The sequence below is a fragment of the Aulonocara stuartgranti genome (genome assembly GCF_965226115.1).
Source record: "Aulonocara stuartgranti genome assembly, chromosome: 3".
Taxonomy (NCBI): domain Eukaryota; kingdom Metazoa; phylum Chordata; class Actinopteri; order Cichliformes; family Cichlidae; genus Aulonocara; species Aulonocara stuartgranti.
In genome coordinates, this window is record NC_138941.1 from 4,021,889 (window position 1) to 4,041,685 (window position 19,797).

At 41.8% G+C, this 19,797-nt stretch overlaps 3 protein-coding genes across 6 annotated transcripts in view; 2 read left to right on the forward strand and 1 right to left on the reverse strand.

The window, feature by feature from the left end:
• Window positions 1–19,797, forward strand: part of LOC309702206 (protein NLRC3-like) — a 361,701-nt gene that overhangs the window by 57,927 nt on the left and 283,977 nt on the right. The window lies entirely within an intron of this gene.
• Window positions 1,519–17,881, reverse strand: LOC309702237 (uncharacterized protein). The gene is made up of 4 exons (XM_082526776.1): window positions 17,518–17,881; window positions 8,193–8,298; window positions 2,979–4,583; window positions 1,519–2,653 (listed from the first exon to the last, which is right to left on the reverse strand). The coding sequence occupies exons 2-4, from the start codon at window positions 8,208–8,210 to the stop codon at window positions 1,961–1,963; spliced, it is 2,316 nt and encodes a 771-aa protein (XP_082382902.1). The 5' UTR covers window positions 8,211–8,298; window positions 17,518–17,881; the 3' UTR covers window positions 1,519–1,960.
• Window positions 9,577–15,710, forward strand: LOC309702343 (uncharacterized protein). Of its 4 annotated transcripts, none has more exons than XR_014275444.1 (4): window positions 9,577–10,494; window positions 11,346–11,516; window positions 11,564–14,001; window positions 14,243–15,710. XR_014275444.1 is itself a non-coding variant. In XM_082527032.1 (4 exons), exon 2 carries the CDS (start codon window positions 13,083–13,085, stop codon window positions 13,995–13,997), a length of 915 nt encoding a protein of 304 aa, XP_082383158.1. In that variant the 5' UTR covers window positions 9,580–10,494; window positions 11,346–13,082; the 3' UTR covers window positions 13,998–14,001; window positions 14,243–14,286; window positions 14,417–15,710. The 4 variants fall into 4 exon arrangements, 3 of the variants coding, with proteins under 3 accessions (XP_082383158.1, XP_082383159.1, XP_082383157.1); XM_082527032.1 differs by having other exon boundaries at window positions 9,580–10,494; window positions 11,346–14,001; window positions 14,243–14,286; window positions 14,417–15,710; XM_082527033.1 differs by having other exon boundaries at window positions 9,580–10,494; window positions 11,346–14,001; window positions 14,243–14,286; window positions 14,581–15,710.

Consider the following 19,797-nt stretch of genomic DNA (forward strand, 5'->3'; position numbering starts at 1 on the left):
ATAATATTTTCCAGTTACAGAAATCATAAAGTCCAAACTAAAGTGCTACTGTTGCTATATGCATTTTATATAAATCATGGATGATGGTCCTGACATGAAGGAAGAGAAAGTTACAGGTTGCATCCTTTGACTTTGTCTCCGTGCCTTTGGGCGATTTTCAGAAGGACAGATGTTTCTGTTCAATTCTTAAATCAATTTTTTCAAACACAAACACTATTTTAAAGCTTCTAGAGAGTAAAATATTAATGATAATTATAATAACAATAATAAAAACAAAAGCTCTCAGATCCATCAAACCAAGCAGCAGAAAGAACAATAACTGAAGAGAAAACTTTAACCTTGTAGACTTCATTATGTTCCAGCTGCTCTACAGACGCTGTGACCTCGAACTTAAGCAGGTCGTAAAGTATGTGCAGCTCAATAACTTCATAATCAGACCCTGTGGTATTTAGGCAGCAGAACAACTAAGAATAACAACTACAAATAATGTTTTTAGGTTTCTGTTGTACTGCAAGGTTCTGTACAGGAGAACCAAACCAAGAGCAAATATTACGTCTCATTTACACCTGAGCACGAAGAGCCATCAACATTTAGCAAATTGAATCATCTTTGTTTAGATGCAAGAAGAATCATATAGAAATGAAAGAGTAGAAATAGAAATCCAGAGCAAAGATATCCTCTAATTCAGCGTAGCACATGTGCAGCTGCTGCGATGCACGTAAGCATTCGGCTCGTCGCTGTTGCAGATTTTTCTCTCGCTGTTCTGGCTCACAGCGCTGCAAACACAAAAATAAATATCCCCAAAGCTGTGAAAGGGAGCTAATTAGTAAGAGTATTGTTACTCTCCGCAGGAGTAGTCCAGCAGTAGAAATCAGTCCAATAACAAGGTGTGTAACATCTAGCAGGGTGACAGAAAAACCCAGGGTAACTTCTAAGGACCTCAACGTCTCTCTCACATTGTGTTTTTTAAACATGCTTCCATTTGTCACTTCAGTCTTTACTCTGAAATACAGGAAGAGAAATCATGGCTGAAACAATTTCTCATGAAACCAGGGGTGTGGTCCAACAGTCAGTTTGGTGAGGAAGGTTCCTAACTGAGAGAAGTGACCCAGAAGTATCTGTGTAGCAGCCACAATGAATCCAGATCATGAGCTTTATTAACTGATCAAAGTCTCTTCTTTCATCTTCTGTATCATTCAGTTTGCATTGGTAATGCCCATTATTGTAATGCTTTTTTAAGACCAGCAAAACTTTATTTCACTTTGGGTTAGCTGGGATAAGTGATGGATGGAGGGAATTTTACTTCAGCCACAGAAATCCTAAACAGGAAGGAGGAGCAGAGTTACAGTGGATCACTATCCAGCAGGGAAACAAGGTTTATTTCAATTTCTTGGCCATGAGTGAGATTTACTGAGTGGGCAAATTAGGGAGACGACACCATCAGATCCCGAGCCCTCCATGTGTTAATCAAGAGACGGCTGCTGTGCTACATCCATAAATAATGAATAAATTAGGAGCTAAAGCTGAAAGGACAGTTTATTTGTACCATCTTCACGTGAACACATTCAAGAACATCACAGATGAAGAAACATTAAAAACTTCCACACTACATAAAGCAAGAAAAATAGTTTTTCTTTCAGGTGGTTTCAGAAAAACAGAAACATCAAACATCTCCAAGACTCTCTTTGAAAGAACTAAAAACCTTTGTTCTCATGGTCCAATCATGAGTGAACTCCCCGATGAAGCCTTGTGTGCTAAAACATGTCAGAGTTTTAAAGGTTAAACATGAGTTTCCAAAACGTTTTGCTGGAGAACAATGAACTATTTGACTGAGTTTCAATCATTTACAGACGAGCAAAACCAGGACAGAGAAAAAAGGACAAAACTGACTCAGTAAAACAACAGAAAAGAAGATCCCATGTAGATCTGTATTATGTAGAAGTTCAGCCCAGCAACCAGTTCAGTTCAACACAAGTTTAAATGATTCTATCTGAACTCTGTGGAGCCTGATCTCAAGCTTTTTGAGTCTGACACAGAAACCAGAGGATCTTTCTGTGTCTTCAGATTCACTGTGATCCAGTGATGGGAGTGATTTCAGCCCTGAGTGATCGCGCTGATGTTTGCACAGAGCAGACAATGAGGTGAATGTTTGGGCACATTGGTAACAGTGAAACAGTTTATTAGTAACGTGGGATCGTTTGTGTGCAGAGTATGATCTGAGATTCCTGAAGCTCTTGTCACACTGGTCACAGCTGTAGTTTCCTTCCATGTGTCCACGTTCATGAATGTTACGACTATGTGACCGTGAGAAGCTTCTCTCACAGTGTCTGCACTTGTGTGGTTTCTCTCCTGTGTGGACTCGTTTGTGTGATTTAAGCTGACCTGCAGTGGTGAATGATGACCCACACTGATCACAGAGGTGCTTTTTAACCCCACTGTGAATCAGTTCATGTTGTTTTAACTCACTTGTTGTGGTGAAGCTTCTCCCACATTCTTTGCAGTATTTCAGTTTGTCTCCAGTGTGTCTACGTTGATGTACTTTTAGGGTCTTTTGCCGACTGAAAGTTTTTCCACAGAGGTCACAATGAAAGTCTTTCCCACCACCACAGTGATGACAGGGTTGAGAACTGGATCCATCTGTGTCGCTCTGCTTCTAAACAAAGACACAAAGACAGTGTAAGTCAGTCCTTCAACATTTGTATCCTGAACGTCGCCTGAAATAAAGAGCATCTCTGCAGACGTCCAACTACATTTGACTGTTTCAGTTAACACACTCAGTTTACTGGGCTGCAATAACTACAATACTACCACCATAATACTACAGTAATACTAAAATCATAACTGAAAGGAAAATCTGAATAATCACTCAGAGCTGCTTTTCCAGGCAGTAGAATTGCTAACATGCTAACACAGTTTAATGAGCAGAGTTGTTCCAAACAGTCAGGCTAAAATGACAAGATAACAATATAAATACATACCTCACAGTAGCTGCACTTGTAGAGTCTCTTTCTGGTGTGGATCTGTTGGTGTCGTCTCAGGTGCTGTGGAGATTTAAAAGTCTTCTCACACAGGTCACATTGATAAGGTCTCTCCTCAGTGTGGGTAAACATGTGTTGTTGTAAGTGTGCGTCTGTTGTAAAGTATTTGCCACACTGTTCACAGCAGTACACATCATGTCTGGTATGAATGCGTAGGTGTGTATTTCGGTACCCTCTCTGGCTGAAAGTTTTTCCACAGATGTCACAGCTGTATGGCTTAATTCCAGAGTGGGTAACTAGATGCTTCTGTAAGCTGCTACTGTCAGTAAAAGCTCTGCCACACTGATCACAGCTGTACGCTTTAACTCCACTGTGGATGAGTTGGTGTTGTTTTAGGGAACGCTTGAAGGAAAAAGACTTTCCACACAAGTCACAGCTGAACGGTCTCTCTCCAGTGTGGATGACCTGATGCTGTTTTAGTGATGCCTTCAGAGTAAACTCCATCCCACACTCGTCACAGCTGTATGGCTTAATTCCAGAGTGGGTAACTAGATGACTCTGTAAGCTGCTACTGTGAGTAAAAGCTCTGCCACACTGACCACAGCTGTATGCTTTAACTCTACTGTGGATGAGTTGGTGTTTTTTTAGGGAATCCTTCAAGGAAAAAGACTTTCCACACAAGTCACAGCTGAACGGTCTCTCTCCAGTGTGGATGACCTGATGCTGTTTTAGTTTAGCCCTCACAGTAAAACCCTTCCCACACTCGTCACAGCTGTATGGCTTAATTCCAGAGTGGGTAACTAGATGCTTCTGTAAGTTGCTACTGTGAGTAAAAGCTCTGCCACACTGATCACAGCTGTACGCTTTAACTCCACTGTGGATGAGTTGGTGTTGTTTTAGGGAACCCTTCAAGGAAAAAGACTTCCCACAAAAGTCACAGCTGAACGGTCTCTCTCCAGTGTGGATGACCTGATGCTGTTTTAGTGAAGCCCTCACAGTAAAACCCATCCCACACTCGTCACAGCTGTATGGCTTAATTCCAGAGTGGGTAACTAGATGATTCTGTAAGTTCCTACTTTGAGTAAAAGCTCTGCCACACTGATCACAGCTGTACGCTTTAACTCCACTGTGGATGAGTTGGTGTGTTTTTAGGTGACCCTTCCTGGAAAAAGACTTTCCACACAAGTCACAGCTGAACGGTCTCTCTCCAGTGTGGATGACCTGATGCTGTTTTAGTGAAGCCCTCACAGTAAAACCCATCCCACACTCGTCACAGCTGTATGGCTTAATTCCAGAGTGGGTAACTAGATGCCTCTGTAAGCTGCTACTTTGAGTAAAAGCTCTGCCACACTGATCACAGCTGTATGCTTTAACTCCACTGTGGATGAGTTTGTGTGTTTTTAGGGAACGCTTCAAGGAAAAAGACTTTCCACACAAGTCACAGCTGAACGGTCTCTCTCCAGTGTGGATGACCTGATGCCGTTTTAGTGAAGCCCTCACAGTAAAACCCTTCCCACACTCGTCACAGGTGTGTTTTTTCTCTCCCTTTCTTCTGTGAGGTTTGTCGGCCTCCTGAGAGCGCTGACTTCTGGCTCCATGTTGGTCCTGCAGTGACAGAGATACAAACAGAGGCAGTGAGTGAAATGCAGTCGTGGAACAAACTCAACCTTCAAACTCCATTAACACTAGTTTTAAACCTGAAGGTGGAGCGTGGCACCAAACACCTTAAAGGTCTCTTATCCCCACCTGCTGGTAGTTCTAACACATTACATCCAACCTGCTGTTAAAGATAATTCATGACTGTTCAAACACTAAAATCATGCACACACACACACACACACACACACACACACACACACATTATTTTATAATTTAGATTATTTTGTTGTTTCCTATTACATATTTCTATAATTTGTATAGATTTATACAGAATTATTCAGTGATAATAAATCCTATGTTTGTTTATTCTAAAGGAACCCCGTTAGCTTCCACAACAGATGTTGCTCGTCTTCCGTCAAATACTCACATAAAATATTACACAATAAAGTGGATTCAAGATATCCACATAATTTCACTCTTACATCCACAGTGAGGTTTCACAATTGTTCAAATATAAGCAATCAATAATAATAATAATAATATCAATAACATTGAGGCACATTACACAAATTTCAAAAACAAATCATGTCTTACAATATTTACAACAACTAAAAGCTCTGTAAATCGGCTTTTAAGTGTTCATTGAAGTTTTGAATAATTCTCTAATTTTTTAAGGCAACTTATTCCACTTAAAAGTTGCTCTAAATGTAACAGTTTAACAAAACGTTACTTTTAACTCGAGCATTTACTAAATTGCAGCTTGTTGAAAACTGTGTAATATGATGATGTATTTCATCTGGATACTGCAGCTGAGCAGAATAAATGTGGTGTGTTTAACAGAATTGCTTTCTTTAGAACTACAAGTAAGCCATAGAATATTTTAGCCTGTACAGGAAGCCAAGAAAGGTTATTATGCATTTGATCAATATTAGTATAGTATGAACATCTTCACACTAATCTGGACGCCTTATTCTGGACTAACTGAAGTCTGTTAAGATCTGTCTCATTAGCTGCTGACCAAATGATTGAACAATACTCCAGATGAGACATTACTAGTGCATTAATGACATCTTTCATAATGAAGAAGTGATACACAAAGAGCATTTCATAGCCATAGCTATGCCTTGTCGGCAGAGTTATGTGACATTAGTGATGTTTGTACTTTCAGCGTTAACTTGGTTTTAAAGCCTTTAAAATATACGCCGTTCAATAGTCGACCTTAATCTGACAGAGAATGTGATGATTTTGTGGATAATTAAAGTCAGTCATATATCCACAAACACAACAAGCTGAAAGTCAGTGATGCTGCTCGGTTTGCAGTCCTGAACATCACGGCACAAGCAGGATTCACTGCACTGTTAATGTTAGCTGTGTTATATTGCTGCCTGTGTTCGGTGGTGTCGAGCCAAACGCACTTTAACGTGTGTTTGAACGAGCTGACGGTTCACTCGTTAAGCTGAAAGAAAGATGCTTTAATCACAGCAGTCACACATGTGTCCACTGCACCATCTGGAACTCTTCTTGTTTACACTCGTAATAACACAAACACTAAATCCTGCTTCTCTGGTGCTGTTGTGTAGCAGTGTGTACACCTGAGACTGTCACCTGTCTGTCTGTCCTGCACTCTCTCTCTGTTTCTTTCTCTCTGATTGTGGAATAAAAGTATGAACATGTGTTTATAAGTTACACTTGTGTTTGAATCCTGCAGCTTATCACACATTTGATTTCCATGTGTGACGACTGCAAGTGTCCAGAGTGAGGACAGACTGAGGGAGCCACTGCTGCACATCATCTGTGAGGCTTTGCAGCCCTGATGATCCACCAGGACAAACTCAGCAGTGTGTGAGGAAGAGGAGGAGGAAGAGCCAGCAGCAGCTGACAGATGGAGAGAATAGACAGACTGTTCCCTGTTTGTGAAGGACTGCTAGGAAAGTTTAACATAACTGTCTGTGCTGAATCAGTCTTATTAGGTAATGTTCAAATAATGTGATCATCCCAGTGTTTCCAGTGTGGGAGAAAGTACTCAGGGCCTTCAAGTTACACACTATGAAAGGCAGCAACAAGTTTAATGTTCAGAAACCTAAAGTCTGTATCAGCAGCAGAATGGAGCTAAAAATAAATGTTGGTTTCAGTTCTATGAAGCTTTGAGTATTTTGGATCAGTAGCTGCTGTGTTTGTTGCATCATATTGCTGTAACTGTTTATATGCTTTATATATTCTGAGCTAAGTTGATCTATAGTGTTACATCATATTCTATAAGGATGTTATGTGTTTGTAGACTTTCTGCCCAGTTTGACCCATTTAGCAGACGTCAGCCTGTTTAAGGCTCTGATATCTATTCTGTGTGACTTACAGCAGTTATGACATGGTCTGATTTTCTCACTCAATAAAGGAATATTTCATATATCAGTCTACTCTTCATTCTATCAGACACAGTTATCACAGCTCCTACATTTGCTTTTTACACATATATGTAAGCATTGAGCCACATTTAGTACCAACATATTAAAAGAACAATATTTGTCTCTTATATATGATACATCTGTATACACACTGTCACAGATACTTGTCTGTGAGTGAAGTGATTAATATAATAACTATAATATTGGCCATATTATATTTACATTACCACAGTGAGATGACTTTAGTCTCATGAACAACATCAGCTAATTGTTATTTACAGCTAATCTTAAACGACTGTTCAGCACAGAAATGAAGCCCAACAATCATGTTTCACAGTCCTGTGGTCTCAGCCTCAGATACTCATCAAATCACACAGAGCTCATGTAGAAACAAATGAACTAAATATGTTCTCCTTCATTTCTGTCAAACAAAGCTGTATGAAACGTTTCCAGCTGTTAGTATCATGGTTGCTAGGCAACCTGGGCAGCGCGACGGAGGCTAGACGTCCCATTTCACGAGCCTACGAGCCTCGCACTTCGGCCTTAGCGGTCTTTGAGTACGCGGCCCTTGAGGACTTTAAAGCTGCAGAACCTGAATCGGGATACAGCCATGATGATCTCCAGCCTCGTGCTCGCCAACATTCTCACCTGAGTTAAGAAGACGATCACTGAAATGGTCTCAGCAGGTCCTTTGATGACAGCAATGAAATGCAGTGGTAAGGCTTTTTGGGGATTAAGTTCGTTTTCATGGCAAAGAAGGACGATGCAGTTCATCTGATCACTCCTCATAACATTCTGGAGTGCAGGCAAAATGCTATTATAAAAACTTAAGCAGCAACTTCTCCAGGTTCCAATATTTATGCAATTCTCAAACCTTTTGGCCACGACTGTATAACCTCTTCTGAAGTTTAGTGGATATTATACATGGTTATGCTCAGGATGTGTCGGCCAGTTTCCACTGGAAACGCCTTTTGGTTAAACTGTCAGCGAGGAATTTGCATTTGCACTGTTACATTTTTATATAACTTTAATGCACATAAACAACAGCTGCTTGTTTCAGTGAAAATACATTGATGGGTTTTTAATAAAGTTGTGCAGCTGTAAAGTATTTTGTCTGGTGTCAATTCTATCGTCAGCTACATCGTTATGGCAAATGTTCAAATGTATATGGTGATAAATATCTTTGGTCATATGGTCCTGCTCTGTCTGTCACCTTCTGTGTTGAGCTCATTGTTTCCTCTGTAGTGGCTGAGCTGAGTCCAAGTAGCTGAAAATGTTCCTCTGCTGCTCCGTCAGACTCTCCTCCTCCTGCTGATCAGCTGGGACACAAAACAGATCTTTGTTAGGCTCCACACTGCACTGAAGAGTCAAAGTGTCTCATATGTTCATCTGACAAGTAAAAGAACACATTTTTGTTTCCCGAGGTGGGCAACTTGTTGGAAACAAACACAAAAGCTTTGAGCACTGATACCTGCCATTGCTGGCATTGAAAGATGCAACACCAGCAATGTGGATTGTCAAGACTCAAACCAATCATCAGGCAAAAACAACAGAGATCAAATGTACCGCATTTTGATCCGGGACGTACTCTGCATGAAAACAAGCGCTCACTCTTCCTGCTCAACAAATGACAAGGGCGGAGCCTTATACCACGTGATACAGAAGCTGTGCCGTGTGATGCTAAAATTAGCAGGGAAAAAACCACGGAGAGCACGTCAGGGATGACGAGAAAGTGACAGGCGAAAATCCGTCCCGGTCAACCACCCAAACATCAATAACGGGAACCTTATACAGCGCTTCCCTATACACGTCGAACTCCCGCAGGCACAAAGACATTACGGAGGCTATCACTTATCACCTGACCAAAGATATGGCTCCATCAACACTGTGCAAAACGAGGGATTTAGGAAAACGATCAACACCCTAGACAAACGCTACACAGTGCCGTCCAGCAACTATTTTTCTATTGTTGCACTACCTGCTCTGTACACGCAGCGTCGAGCAACGGTGGAGACGGAATTTCAAGCAAGACAACATTTTGCTGCAACAACAAAACGTGAGACATTTGTTGTTTTATGTTTATTTATTGTTATGAGAGAATCATGATCTCAATTCTAAGCCAAAAAATCGTGATTCTCATTTTATGCAAAATCGTGCAGCCCTAACATTAACACAAAACTATTGTTTCACCAGAGAAACACACATGAAGAGAGAGAGAGAGACAATAACAGCTACCAAACAGTCGTCATAATTCGTCACACAATGAGAAAAGGACAAATCAACAAGTAACAATGACTAATTAATATTAAAATCTGTAACATAATGTATTGTTTGGAGTTTAGTCTGACTGGTTCAGGATGACCTGCCATTATCCAATCACACGTCTGCTTACCTGCATCTTTTCTCTTTTTTCTAACCTGAGCACCTGATGGCTTTGAACTTTTGTTGTCCATCTTCCATTGGATTGAATTTTGCGCTCCAGTACAAACACAAATCCCCCAACCCGAGGATCAGCACAATTAACCTAACAGCAGGCACGTGCAGGGGGGGGGGGGTTAGAGGGGCTTGAGCACCCGCCCCTTTCCTGATGGGTGCCCAAGGTGCCCTTTTGTTGAGGCAACTTTTTTTTTTAAAATATTATTATTATTTTTTTAATGTGTGTGTGCGTGCGGAGTCCTGTCTGTGCCCCTCAACAATAATATTTAACTATTAATCACAGTTTTGCTAAATAAAAGGATCTGGCTTGCATCAGTCACATGATCACATTTAACCAATGATCGCCCTTGACGGCAGAACGCGCTGGTTACGAGCCGGGAACGAGCTCACAAAGAGCACGCGCATTTGTTGCGGTCCGGAGCTGTAGGAGAAACACAAGTTAACTCAGAGACACAGACTGATGCGACACAACCAGTAAGTAGGTGTACAGCGCACACTGTAGTGTGTAGCACACAGGAGTATTAGCTTATTACGTACACGTTGGTAAGCTGTCTTGTTGCTACTGACGAACTGAAACAAACGAGCGTGCTGTGTGTGCAACAGCGCGACAAACATTACCTGTCCTTTTATTAACTGCACAGGTTAATAACTCGTACAGCGTAACTAGCATGACGGAGTTTATATACTGCTGGGCGGGTGCTATGAAGTTACTGATAGTAAATTTTATTTTATGCTTAAGGTTAGTTTCTCAAATTTCTCAAAATCTTAACAAATTGTGCCAATCCATGTTGCACCAGCTGATTTATCATCAAAAGTGGAGAAGTCTGTGACAGAGGAGACAGAAGAGCAGCAGAGAGAGATGGAGCAAGAGAGAGAGATGGAAGAGCAAGAGAGAGAGACGGAAGAGCAAGAGAGAGAGAGATGGAAGAGCAAGAGAGAGAGAGATGGAAGAGCAAGAGAGAGAGAGATGGAAGAGCAAGAGAGAGAGAGATGGAAGAGCAGGAGAGAGAGAGATGGAAGAGCAGGAGAGAGAGATGGAAGAGCAAGAGAGAGAGATGGAGCAAGAGAGAGAGATGGAAGTGCAAGAGAGAGAGATGGAAGTGCAAGAGAGAGAGATGGAAGTGCAAGAGAGAGAGATGGAAGAGCAAGAGAGAGAGACGGAAGGGCAAGAGAGAGAGACGGAAGAGCAGGAGAGAGAGAGATGGAAGAGCAGGAGAGAGAGATGGAAGAGCAAGAGAGAGAGATTGAAGAGCAAGAGAGAGAGATGGAAGAGCAAGAGAGAGAGATGGAAGAGCAAGAGAGAGAGATGGAAGAGCAAGAGAGAGAGATGGAAGAGCAAGAGAGAGAGACGGAAGAGCAAGAGAGAGAGACGGAAGAGCAAGAGAGAGAGATGGAAGAGCAAGAGAGAGAGATGGAAGAGCAAGAGAGAGAGATGGAAGAGCAAGAGAGAGAGATGGAAGTGCAAGAGAGAGAGATGGAAGAGCAAGAGAGAGAGATGGAAGAGCAAGAGAGAGAGATGGAAGAGCAAGAGAGAGAGATGGAAGAGCAAGAGAGAGAGACGGAAGAGCAAGAGAGAGAGACGGAAGAGCAAGAGAGAGAGACGGAAGAGCAAGAGAGAGAGAGATGGAAGAGCAAGAGAGAGAGATGGAAGAGCAGGAGAGAGAGATGGAAGAGCAAGAGAGAGAGATGGAAGAGCAGGAGAGAGAGATGGAAGAGCAAGAGAGAGAGATGGAAGAGCAGGAGAGAGAGATGGAAGAGTAAGAGAGAGAGATGGAAGAGCAAGAGAGAGAGATGGAAGAGCAAGAGAGAGAGAGATGGAAGAGCAAGAGAGAGAGATGGAAGAGCAAGAGAGAGAGAGATGGAAGTGCAAGAGAGAGAGATGGAAGAGCAAGAGAGAGAGACGGAAGAGCAAGAGAGAGAGACGGAAGAGCAAGAGAGAGAGAGATGGAAGAGCAAGAGAGAGAGAGATGGAAGAGCAAGAGAGAGAGATGGAAGAGCAGGAGAGAGAGATGGAAGAGCAAGAGAGAGAGATGGAAGAGCAGGAGAGAGAGATGGAAGAGCAAGAGAGAGAGATGGAAGAGCAGGAGAGAGAGATGGAAGAGTAAGAGAGAGAGATGGAAGAGCAAGAGAGAGAGATGGAAGAGCAAGAGAGAGAGATGGAAGAGCAGGAGAGAGAGATGGAAGAGCAGGAGAGTGAGAGCCAGGGCATCGATTACTTTGCTCGCCCTGAACCTGCCATATTACAGGCCTTCTTAGATTACCACCCACAGCAGAACAGTAGCAGTGCAGTTGTGATGAGGGTGTTCAGCTGTAAAGATGGCACCAACAGGAAGTGGCTTACTTATTGCAAAGAACGCCATTTATTGTTCTGCTTTGTGTGTCTGGCATTTGCAAGGCTGACTGACACCAGCACATTTATAACAGGCATGAGTGACTGGCGACATATACGTCTGCGCACAGAGGAGCATGAAAAGAGCACTACACACCAGACCTGTGCTGAAGCTTTTTTCTTAAGGTGCTCAAAAGGCAACATCAGGAGCTTGTTTGCTGGCAGTCAGTTGTCAGCTCACAGAGCACAAGTGAAAAAGAGACGGCAAGTTTTAGAGCGTATAGTGGATGTGATCAAAGTACTTGGGAAGAGGGGACTCAGCTATAGGCATGTGGAGAATGAGGCTGCATACACTTTAGGTGATAACACCATCGATCATGGTAACTTTCTGGAACTGATTGTGTTATTAGGCAAGTATGATATGTGCCTTGGAGAACATTTGAATGACTGCATTGAAAAAAGCAAGAAGTTGCATCAGACCAGTGGATCAAGAGGTAGAGGATCTCTCATCACCCTACTCTCCAAAACAACTGTCAACTCAGTGATTGATGCACTTGGCCATCTCCTTCAAGAGAGCATCGCCAGTGATGTCCAGAAAGCTGGGATGTTTTCTGTTCAGCTAGACACAACCCAAGACATCACAGGTTATGATCAGTGTTCAGTAATCATCAGGTATGTTACTGAGTCTGTGCAGGAGAGGCTTGTCTCCATAGTGAGGTGCGAAGCATCCACGGGGCAGTACTTTGTAAACTTGCTTTCCGGAGTTTTAGAGCATCTGAATCTAGACAAGGCCATGTGCACTGGGAATGCAACAGATGGTGCTTCAAATATGCAGGGCCAGTACAAAGGCTTTTCAGCACTTATGACTGCCCAGTCTCCAACTCATGTGCATGTGTGGTGCTATGCACACATACTTAATCTTGTGATTGCTGACACAACACAAAGTGTCATTGAAAGTGGATCACTCTTTAATTTACTTAATGACATAGCTGTGTTCATCAAGGAGTCCTATCACAGGCTTAATCTGTGGGAGAAACAAACCGAAAACACAAGACACAGACGCCTCAGTCCAATAGGTGAGACACGGTGGTGGGCCAAGCATGATGCCCTCCAGAAAATCTTTGGACATTTTGGAAAACCAGATGATGGCCTCTTCGTTGATGTAGTGCTGACGATGGAAGCCATTGAAAAGAGGGAAAAAGAAAAGCCAGCTGTTTGTGCCAAAGCACGAGGCTTTAAAGAGTGTCTCTTGAAGCATGAAACTGTGTTAACAGCACAGATATTTCTTAGAGTGTTTGAGCAACAACTCCTCTGTCAAAGTACCTCCAGTCAAAGGGGATGGACATTCTCTCTGCCCATCATATGGTGACTGCCACACAAGATGGCCTCAAAAGTATTGCCAGGGACTTTCCAACTGTGAAGACAGCTGCAGACACATTTGTGAAACAGACAAATCAAAAACTAGAGGAGAGGGAGAACAACACAGACATGGAAGTGGAGGCTGAACTACCTAAAAAGAGAGCCAAAAGGAGAAAAGGCATGGCCGGAGAGATGCCTGAAGATGAGTTGCAAATCAATGCTGAGAAATCATATGAGGTGAAAGTGCACAACATCATCCTGGACACAGTTATTGAAGCAATCCACAGACGATTTGTCATACATGGCCCTCTTCTTGCCGATTTGGCATGGTTGGACCCCAGGAAGTTTAGCCAGGTCAGAACAGTTTCTCTTCCAAGTAATGCATTTCAGAACCTCAGCGCCTGTCTACTTAAATTTGACAGCAGGGCTACAGTTAATAACCTTCAGTCAGAACTGAAACGTTTTGCTGAACAGTGGGAAAGGCTTAAGACATCACATGTAGATGAGTACACGACCAGAACAGCAAAGGACAGATCTGAAGAATGGGACGAAGAAAGTGAAATTGTGACCGAAAGCTGTGGTTCTTGCAAAAATTGCCCACTGTGCTGCTATCAAATACTCAGGCGGTTCAACATGCTGTCTGATGCCTATCGTCTCCTTGGGCTGGCATACAAGTACCTGCTGACCCTCTCCCTCACTCAGGTTGCCTGTGAAAGAACGTTCTCTACACTCAACTTCATTAAAAGCAGACTCCGAAGCAGCCTGTCTGCAAACAAGCTGGAGATGTTTATGCTGATGGCCACTGAAAAGGACATTCTCATGTCATTGGACTCTGACATGGTCATTGACAGGGTAGCTGAGAAGAGTGACCTGCTGAGAAAGCTCCTTTTGTAACCTGGTGAGGTGAAATAAAAATGAGCAAAACATTCCTAATTATCTATTGTTAATATTAAATTCAGCTTTATTGTTATTGCCTAAACGAATACGTTTAGTATCTACCTTCACTTCAAACAAGTCAAGTGATTGGTAAATGCTTAGAATTTGTCCATCTTAATAGATAGAATAAATATGAGATTGGAGTATTCGGCATTTATAAACATATATTCTTACAGTCTTAATCTGTCATTGTTTCATTTCAGATGCTGTCAGTCATTTTAGGAGGACTGAAGTGTGTTCATTTTAAGTAAGTACTATATGGAATATGATTCAACCATTTTTCTAGAGTAAGCATACCAGTACTGTCATCGTCTGAAAAAATCTATTAAGTACAATTCTTTCTCAACCTTCACTGTCTGTCCTTTCACTTCATAAAGGTTTCCATGTCTTAAGATATGTTCAGTGTTGCTGCTGTGGAAGTGTTGTAGGTGACCTTTTATTGATGAGTGAATAGTCTTTGGTGATACAATTCAATCATAATCTGTCCTTTATAGATTTTAATATTCATCTAATCTTTATTCCTTTCTGTCCTGTTTGTCAGGGTCTGATCATACATTGTTTGTTTAAGAGGTTCGAGACCATTCAACTTTTTAAGTTCATCAACGTAAGTACTAGTGTATATGATTTCTCTAATTCCTTTCTGGAATAAAGATGCCAGTACTGTGATCATCTGAGCAAGTCCATCAATTGCCATTCACAGTTCTTTGTCCTTTCACTTGTGTCCTGTTTTTCAGGGTCCCATATAATTTCTTCAGAAGTAAGTACTGTATATGATGCCAGTATTTTCCCATATTTTCTAGATACTGTATTAGTACTGTGTGTAAAATGCCATCAAAAACTCAATTAAGTGTTATTCTTATTCTTCTTTCTCACCTTTCTTTCTCTGTCTCCTTTCATATTTAAAGGTTGCTGTGTTAACAAAATATATTGTGCTACCATGCTGTTTTCTATTGTTTTGGTAAATAAATACTTTATGAAAATATCCCTAAATCTGTCATTTATTAATTTTAATATTAATTAATGATCATGTCTCACCTCTAGTGTTCTTGGTCTTAATTTCAGGTTTCTACCATGTGTTGTAGATAGTTCAGGAGGTTAACTCTACCAAGCAGTCTTTTTGTTTCCGCTATGTACTGTTTAAAATCCCGAATAGGGAGAATGGTGTAGGTTTAACTTTATTAGATTGATACATATATACCAACAAGGCAGTGTACATCAAAGCAGTTGTTTTCATGCAAAGGCTTTATGGTTTTTCCTATAGCGATTGACAGACCACGTGACTTTGCGCATTGCATGCCGGGAACTCCTGGCAAAACAATCCAAGTACCGCATCAAATACAAGCATTTGCAATTGCAGCACCGCAAAACGTTCATTCTCCGGTTCCAATACCTTCTTGTTTTTTCTTTGCCGCACAAAAAAGGAATGTACAAAACGACGGAGAACAATGCCGGTCCGTACAAAGACAGACTCGACGAAAAGACAAAGAAAAGATACGAGGAAAAATCAAAGGAGTGAAAGGGTCAGACCCTTACGAGCACACAGAGGGACAAAAGACGTTAGCGTGCTGCCCAACTTTCACCACGCTCAGATTTATAATTATACGCTTCTTGGAGTGAGTGCATACACTCATGAAGTTTAGTAACTTCAGCTCACTGCAACAAGCCCAGGTACAGTTTACCGACGGATGGGTACAGGACCTTGAAATGCACCGAAAGACCATCGTACGAACAAAGGTACGTTTACCTTTGTTCGTCTCACAAATCGTCTTCATAAATACACATTCGTTAACCGTGTATTAATATAACCTTTGAGCTCAACGGTAATTAATTAGTAGTGGAAAAATAATTGTAATATTTGAGCCATTTCTGCTGTCCAACTACTTCTTACAAAATACATTTTTAATGTTAATTAGATTTTTTTTTTTACGGCATAAATAAAGGTTATATAAAAGTCACTGCCAAAGACTGATTGCGGCTTCTACCTTGTTACACTAATGTTGTTTGTAGCTCAGTATGACTTTATGTCATCCATGAGGGATGCATTTGACATATGTTTCACATATTATAGCCCAACAAGTTATTTATAGCAATTTACGAGCAATCAGTTTCTTTGCAAATACCGGAAATCAGTTTTTGGCAGACAATCACTTTTTGGCACAACACCGGCTATTGCAGTTAATAATACAGCAGCTTCTTGCCATTTTTTGTGTTTCTTTTTATCGCTGTGTAACTGAGTTCAATTGAAAGCCTGTATGCGCTAGTACCGCTTGCCAAAAGTTCCCAGAATCCTTTGCGGTTTTATCCATGAATGACGTCACATTTTTGGTGGGCCGGTCTCCAGTCAAAATGCCCGGGCCGATTTTTTGTCCCAGTCCAGCCCTGCCTGCCCTCCAGCACTATCCACAGCAACCCCTCAACAGCAACATTGTACCCATCAGGTAAAGCATCGGCTACGTTTGCTTTGCCTTGTTGCCCATATTAGATTCTTGATGAAAGTGTGTTGTTGTTATTCAGCCTGGTTCAATGTGCCCCTTTTTAACTTTGAGCACCCGCCCCTTTAAACCTCTCTGCACAGCCCTGCCTAACAGACCTACACCTTAGTTCACAGATTCACTTTGTCTAAGGTTGATTTCTGGGATTTCACACAACCCAGGATTCAGATCGTGAATCCATGATGGGCTTGGATTTACATCATTATAAATGAAATGTGCTCTACTTGGAAGCAGCCGGCCCCGCCCCTTTTGACGGGTTGTGTGAGACTTTAAATCATCAAACTGTAAATTATAAATTTAAATTGTTATTGATCCTTTACCCCGAGTCCTAAAGTGTAGATTTATTTTCTTACTCTTCTTATATTTATTGTTTGTTTACTTGCACCGCTGTAACTGCAGCCTCGTCGTCTCGTCTCTCTATATGCTGGACTGTCTGTAGCGGAGATGACAATAAAGTTTACTTTGACTTCAGCAGCGCGCAGGCGCACCGAGGGCTCTCGCGCTCACTTTATAGAATTTAGAAAAAACATGGGTGCAGATTATAAGTCTGTATCATAATATCTGTTTGTTGTTTTTATTTTGTTTTGCGAGTTGGTTATTAGATGCCGCTCCAGCCAGCCAGAGACTCCCCGCCGCCCCGCCCTCTCCTCCCTGTGCCGCCAGCAGCAGGCGCACCTCGCAAACGGAGGGCGCCCTTACTCCCAGCAAATGGCTGATAGAAAACCGATCGGTGCCTACGAATTTCCCAATATGCGCTGGCATGACGTCGGGGAAGCATGGGTACGACCGATTATTTTATTTTTTTCTTGCCCGTGATGCCCCCCCCACCACGATGCATTCTATTGGTTTGCACACTTACACACACCCAGCTGTGGTTTCCTGTTTTGCTGGACTCTGGAGAGCCCCGCCTTTAACGCTCTTCTCTCACAGAGAGCAACAGAAAACTTGGAAAAACTCCAGATTGACTGAACTCAGTTCAAAGTTACCTTGACACCTTTAGATGTGAGACGTAGTGATGGTCCGCTTGAAGCTGACGCTCCGGTGCGTGTGTCAGAAAGATCAACGCGCTGCTTCAGAAGCACCGTGTCGAGGCTTGATTCGTTTGGCCAGAGTCACGTGATCAGTGACGTCTGAAGCTTCGTTTAGAACGTACCTTTTTTTAAATCGAACTTTATTGAAACACAATGAGTATACAACATACAAACAGATGAAGTTTACAAAAGAACAGAACATGAACATACAGAACCAGGAGTAAAAAAATGATGATATGAGTAGGCGAAAAAAATCAACATATAAATATTGTTCTGAGAGGCTTTTTGTTGGTTGAGTCTGAAATTGATTGTATGTACAATTCATATCCTTATAAAAAGGCAGAAATATGGTGTTTTATTAATAAACTTACATTTATGGATATAAAATAGCTAAAAGTATTAACAAATATTTTATAAAAAACATTTATCATTCTTCCTGGGGAACTTAAAGAAAAAGAATAAAACATTTTCCATCGTAAAGAAAACTCCCTTAAAATATGGACAATAACAAAACTGCTAAATTCTTCCAGAATCTCTGTGTAGAGGAACCAAAAGAGATGTGCCACAGTTTCTGGATGATCCCCACAGAAAGTTCAATTAGTATTTATGTCTCTTTTAAATGTTACCATATAGTGACTGGCTGGGTCACATTTATGAAGAATTTTATATGAGATTTCCTTCACCTTGTTCACAATTAGATATTTATGGGATCATCCAGACTGTCTTCCAGGTGATATCTGGAACATGTCGGTTCCAGTAAGATATTCTATATATGGGAGAGACATGATATCTTCTTGGAATAAACTACGTATTCTCTTATTGCTGTTACCAAGTTCCTGTGAAAAGCAGATTTTTCCCACTGCTGACTCAGCTGGATCAGGGAGAGTGACTGAGGCAGATATTGAGCTGTCAGTGTTTTTATATAACATTAAAGTCCCTGAGGGTATGGCACCAAGCACCACTGAGAATTCCCCAACACTGACGGGAAAATTATATAGTGTAAGGAATTCATTGTAAGTAAGTAGTACTCCCTCGTTAAATTTTAAAACTTAGTAGCGGCCGCCATTGTTGGCAGCTGAAATTTGGCTGGGCCGCGCTATGAATTCTGGGATATGGTGGGCCACGAAGGACACACCCGACCCATCCTTCAAACTCGGGGGAATGAAGGACGCATTTGAAGGAGTCGAGGAATCGGGACAGCCTTCGTCGCCTGGCTGTGACGTCATCGGCCTTCAAATGCGGCCTCCGGAGGATGCAGCCGACGTTTTGGGACACAGCTTGTGTCTTTGTTGGTCATGTGACCTCCCAGGGACTACACATGGAAACGAGCAGTTTAGCTCAAATCTGGCAGGTTTCCATCGTCTGTTTTTGTCCTGATGTCCATGAACATGAACACTGTCCCTGTCAAACACGTCCAGATAATCTGATCCAGTGTTGTTCTTCTTCTGTGGTGTTTGTGATGGAGCAGCAGATCCTGATGTCCTCCACCAAGGGGGCAGCAAATTCAGCTGACTGTCATCATTTATTAAAAAGATGTAACAATGTGACATAATGCAATATAATAGTGTCAGTTACACATTGTGGGTTGCACTGTGGCCAGAATGGACATTACCTCCTGCCTAATGGAAGCTGTCAGCCATCCTGCAACCATGAATTAGATAAGCAGAAGTGAAGGGATTGTTAACAACAATTTAATAATAAAATGTAATGTGATAGTTGCACTTTATTAGCTCCCCACAATCGTATGAATAATAACCATGAATGCACTGCATGCTCATAGCAAGTTCTTTATGTTTAAAGTGAGATCCTGCTTTAAAGGGCGCTTCATCTGCTGGGAATGACATGTTTCTTCTAGTATGTAAGGCTCAGCCCATCTTACTGGGACTTACTTTTGTAGATCCACATGCTCTAAACCTGCTGCTCCATGATTGGTGCAGAAGCTTTAAGCTACTATTAACAAATAATGACCATGGACTTAGTTGTTACTACAATAACTTATCATTGAGCAACTCAGAAGAACTGAGACTGAGAGACATACAGCTGCAGGTCAAAGGTCAGAAACGCCCGCTCTTTGTACGGGTCAGGAGTTAGTACTGCAGAGGTCAGAGGTCAGCTTGCTGACAAACCATTTGAAACAGTTTGGAGCTAAAAGCACAACAGCAGAGGAAAGAAGAGACACTGCAGAGATGATGCAAAATATTGTGTTTTGTTCTCAGCTGTCAAAAAGTGTAACAC

Excerpts from the sequence above, each read along its gene's own strand:
- LOC309702237 (XM_082526776.1), bottom strand. Across the intron at positions 2,654-2,978 it reads ACAAGTGCAGCTACTGTGAG|AAGCAGAGCGACACAGATGG; the intron begins GTATGTATTTAT and ends GTCTTTGTTTAG.
- LOC309702343 (XM_082527031.1), top strand. The coding sequence starts at position 13,083 with ATGGACATTCTCTCTGCCCATCATATGGTGACTGCCACACAAGATGGC.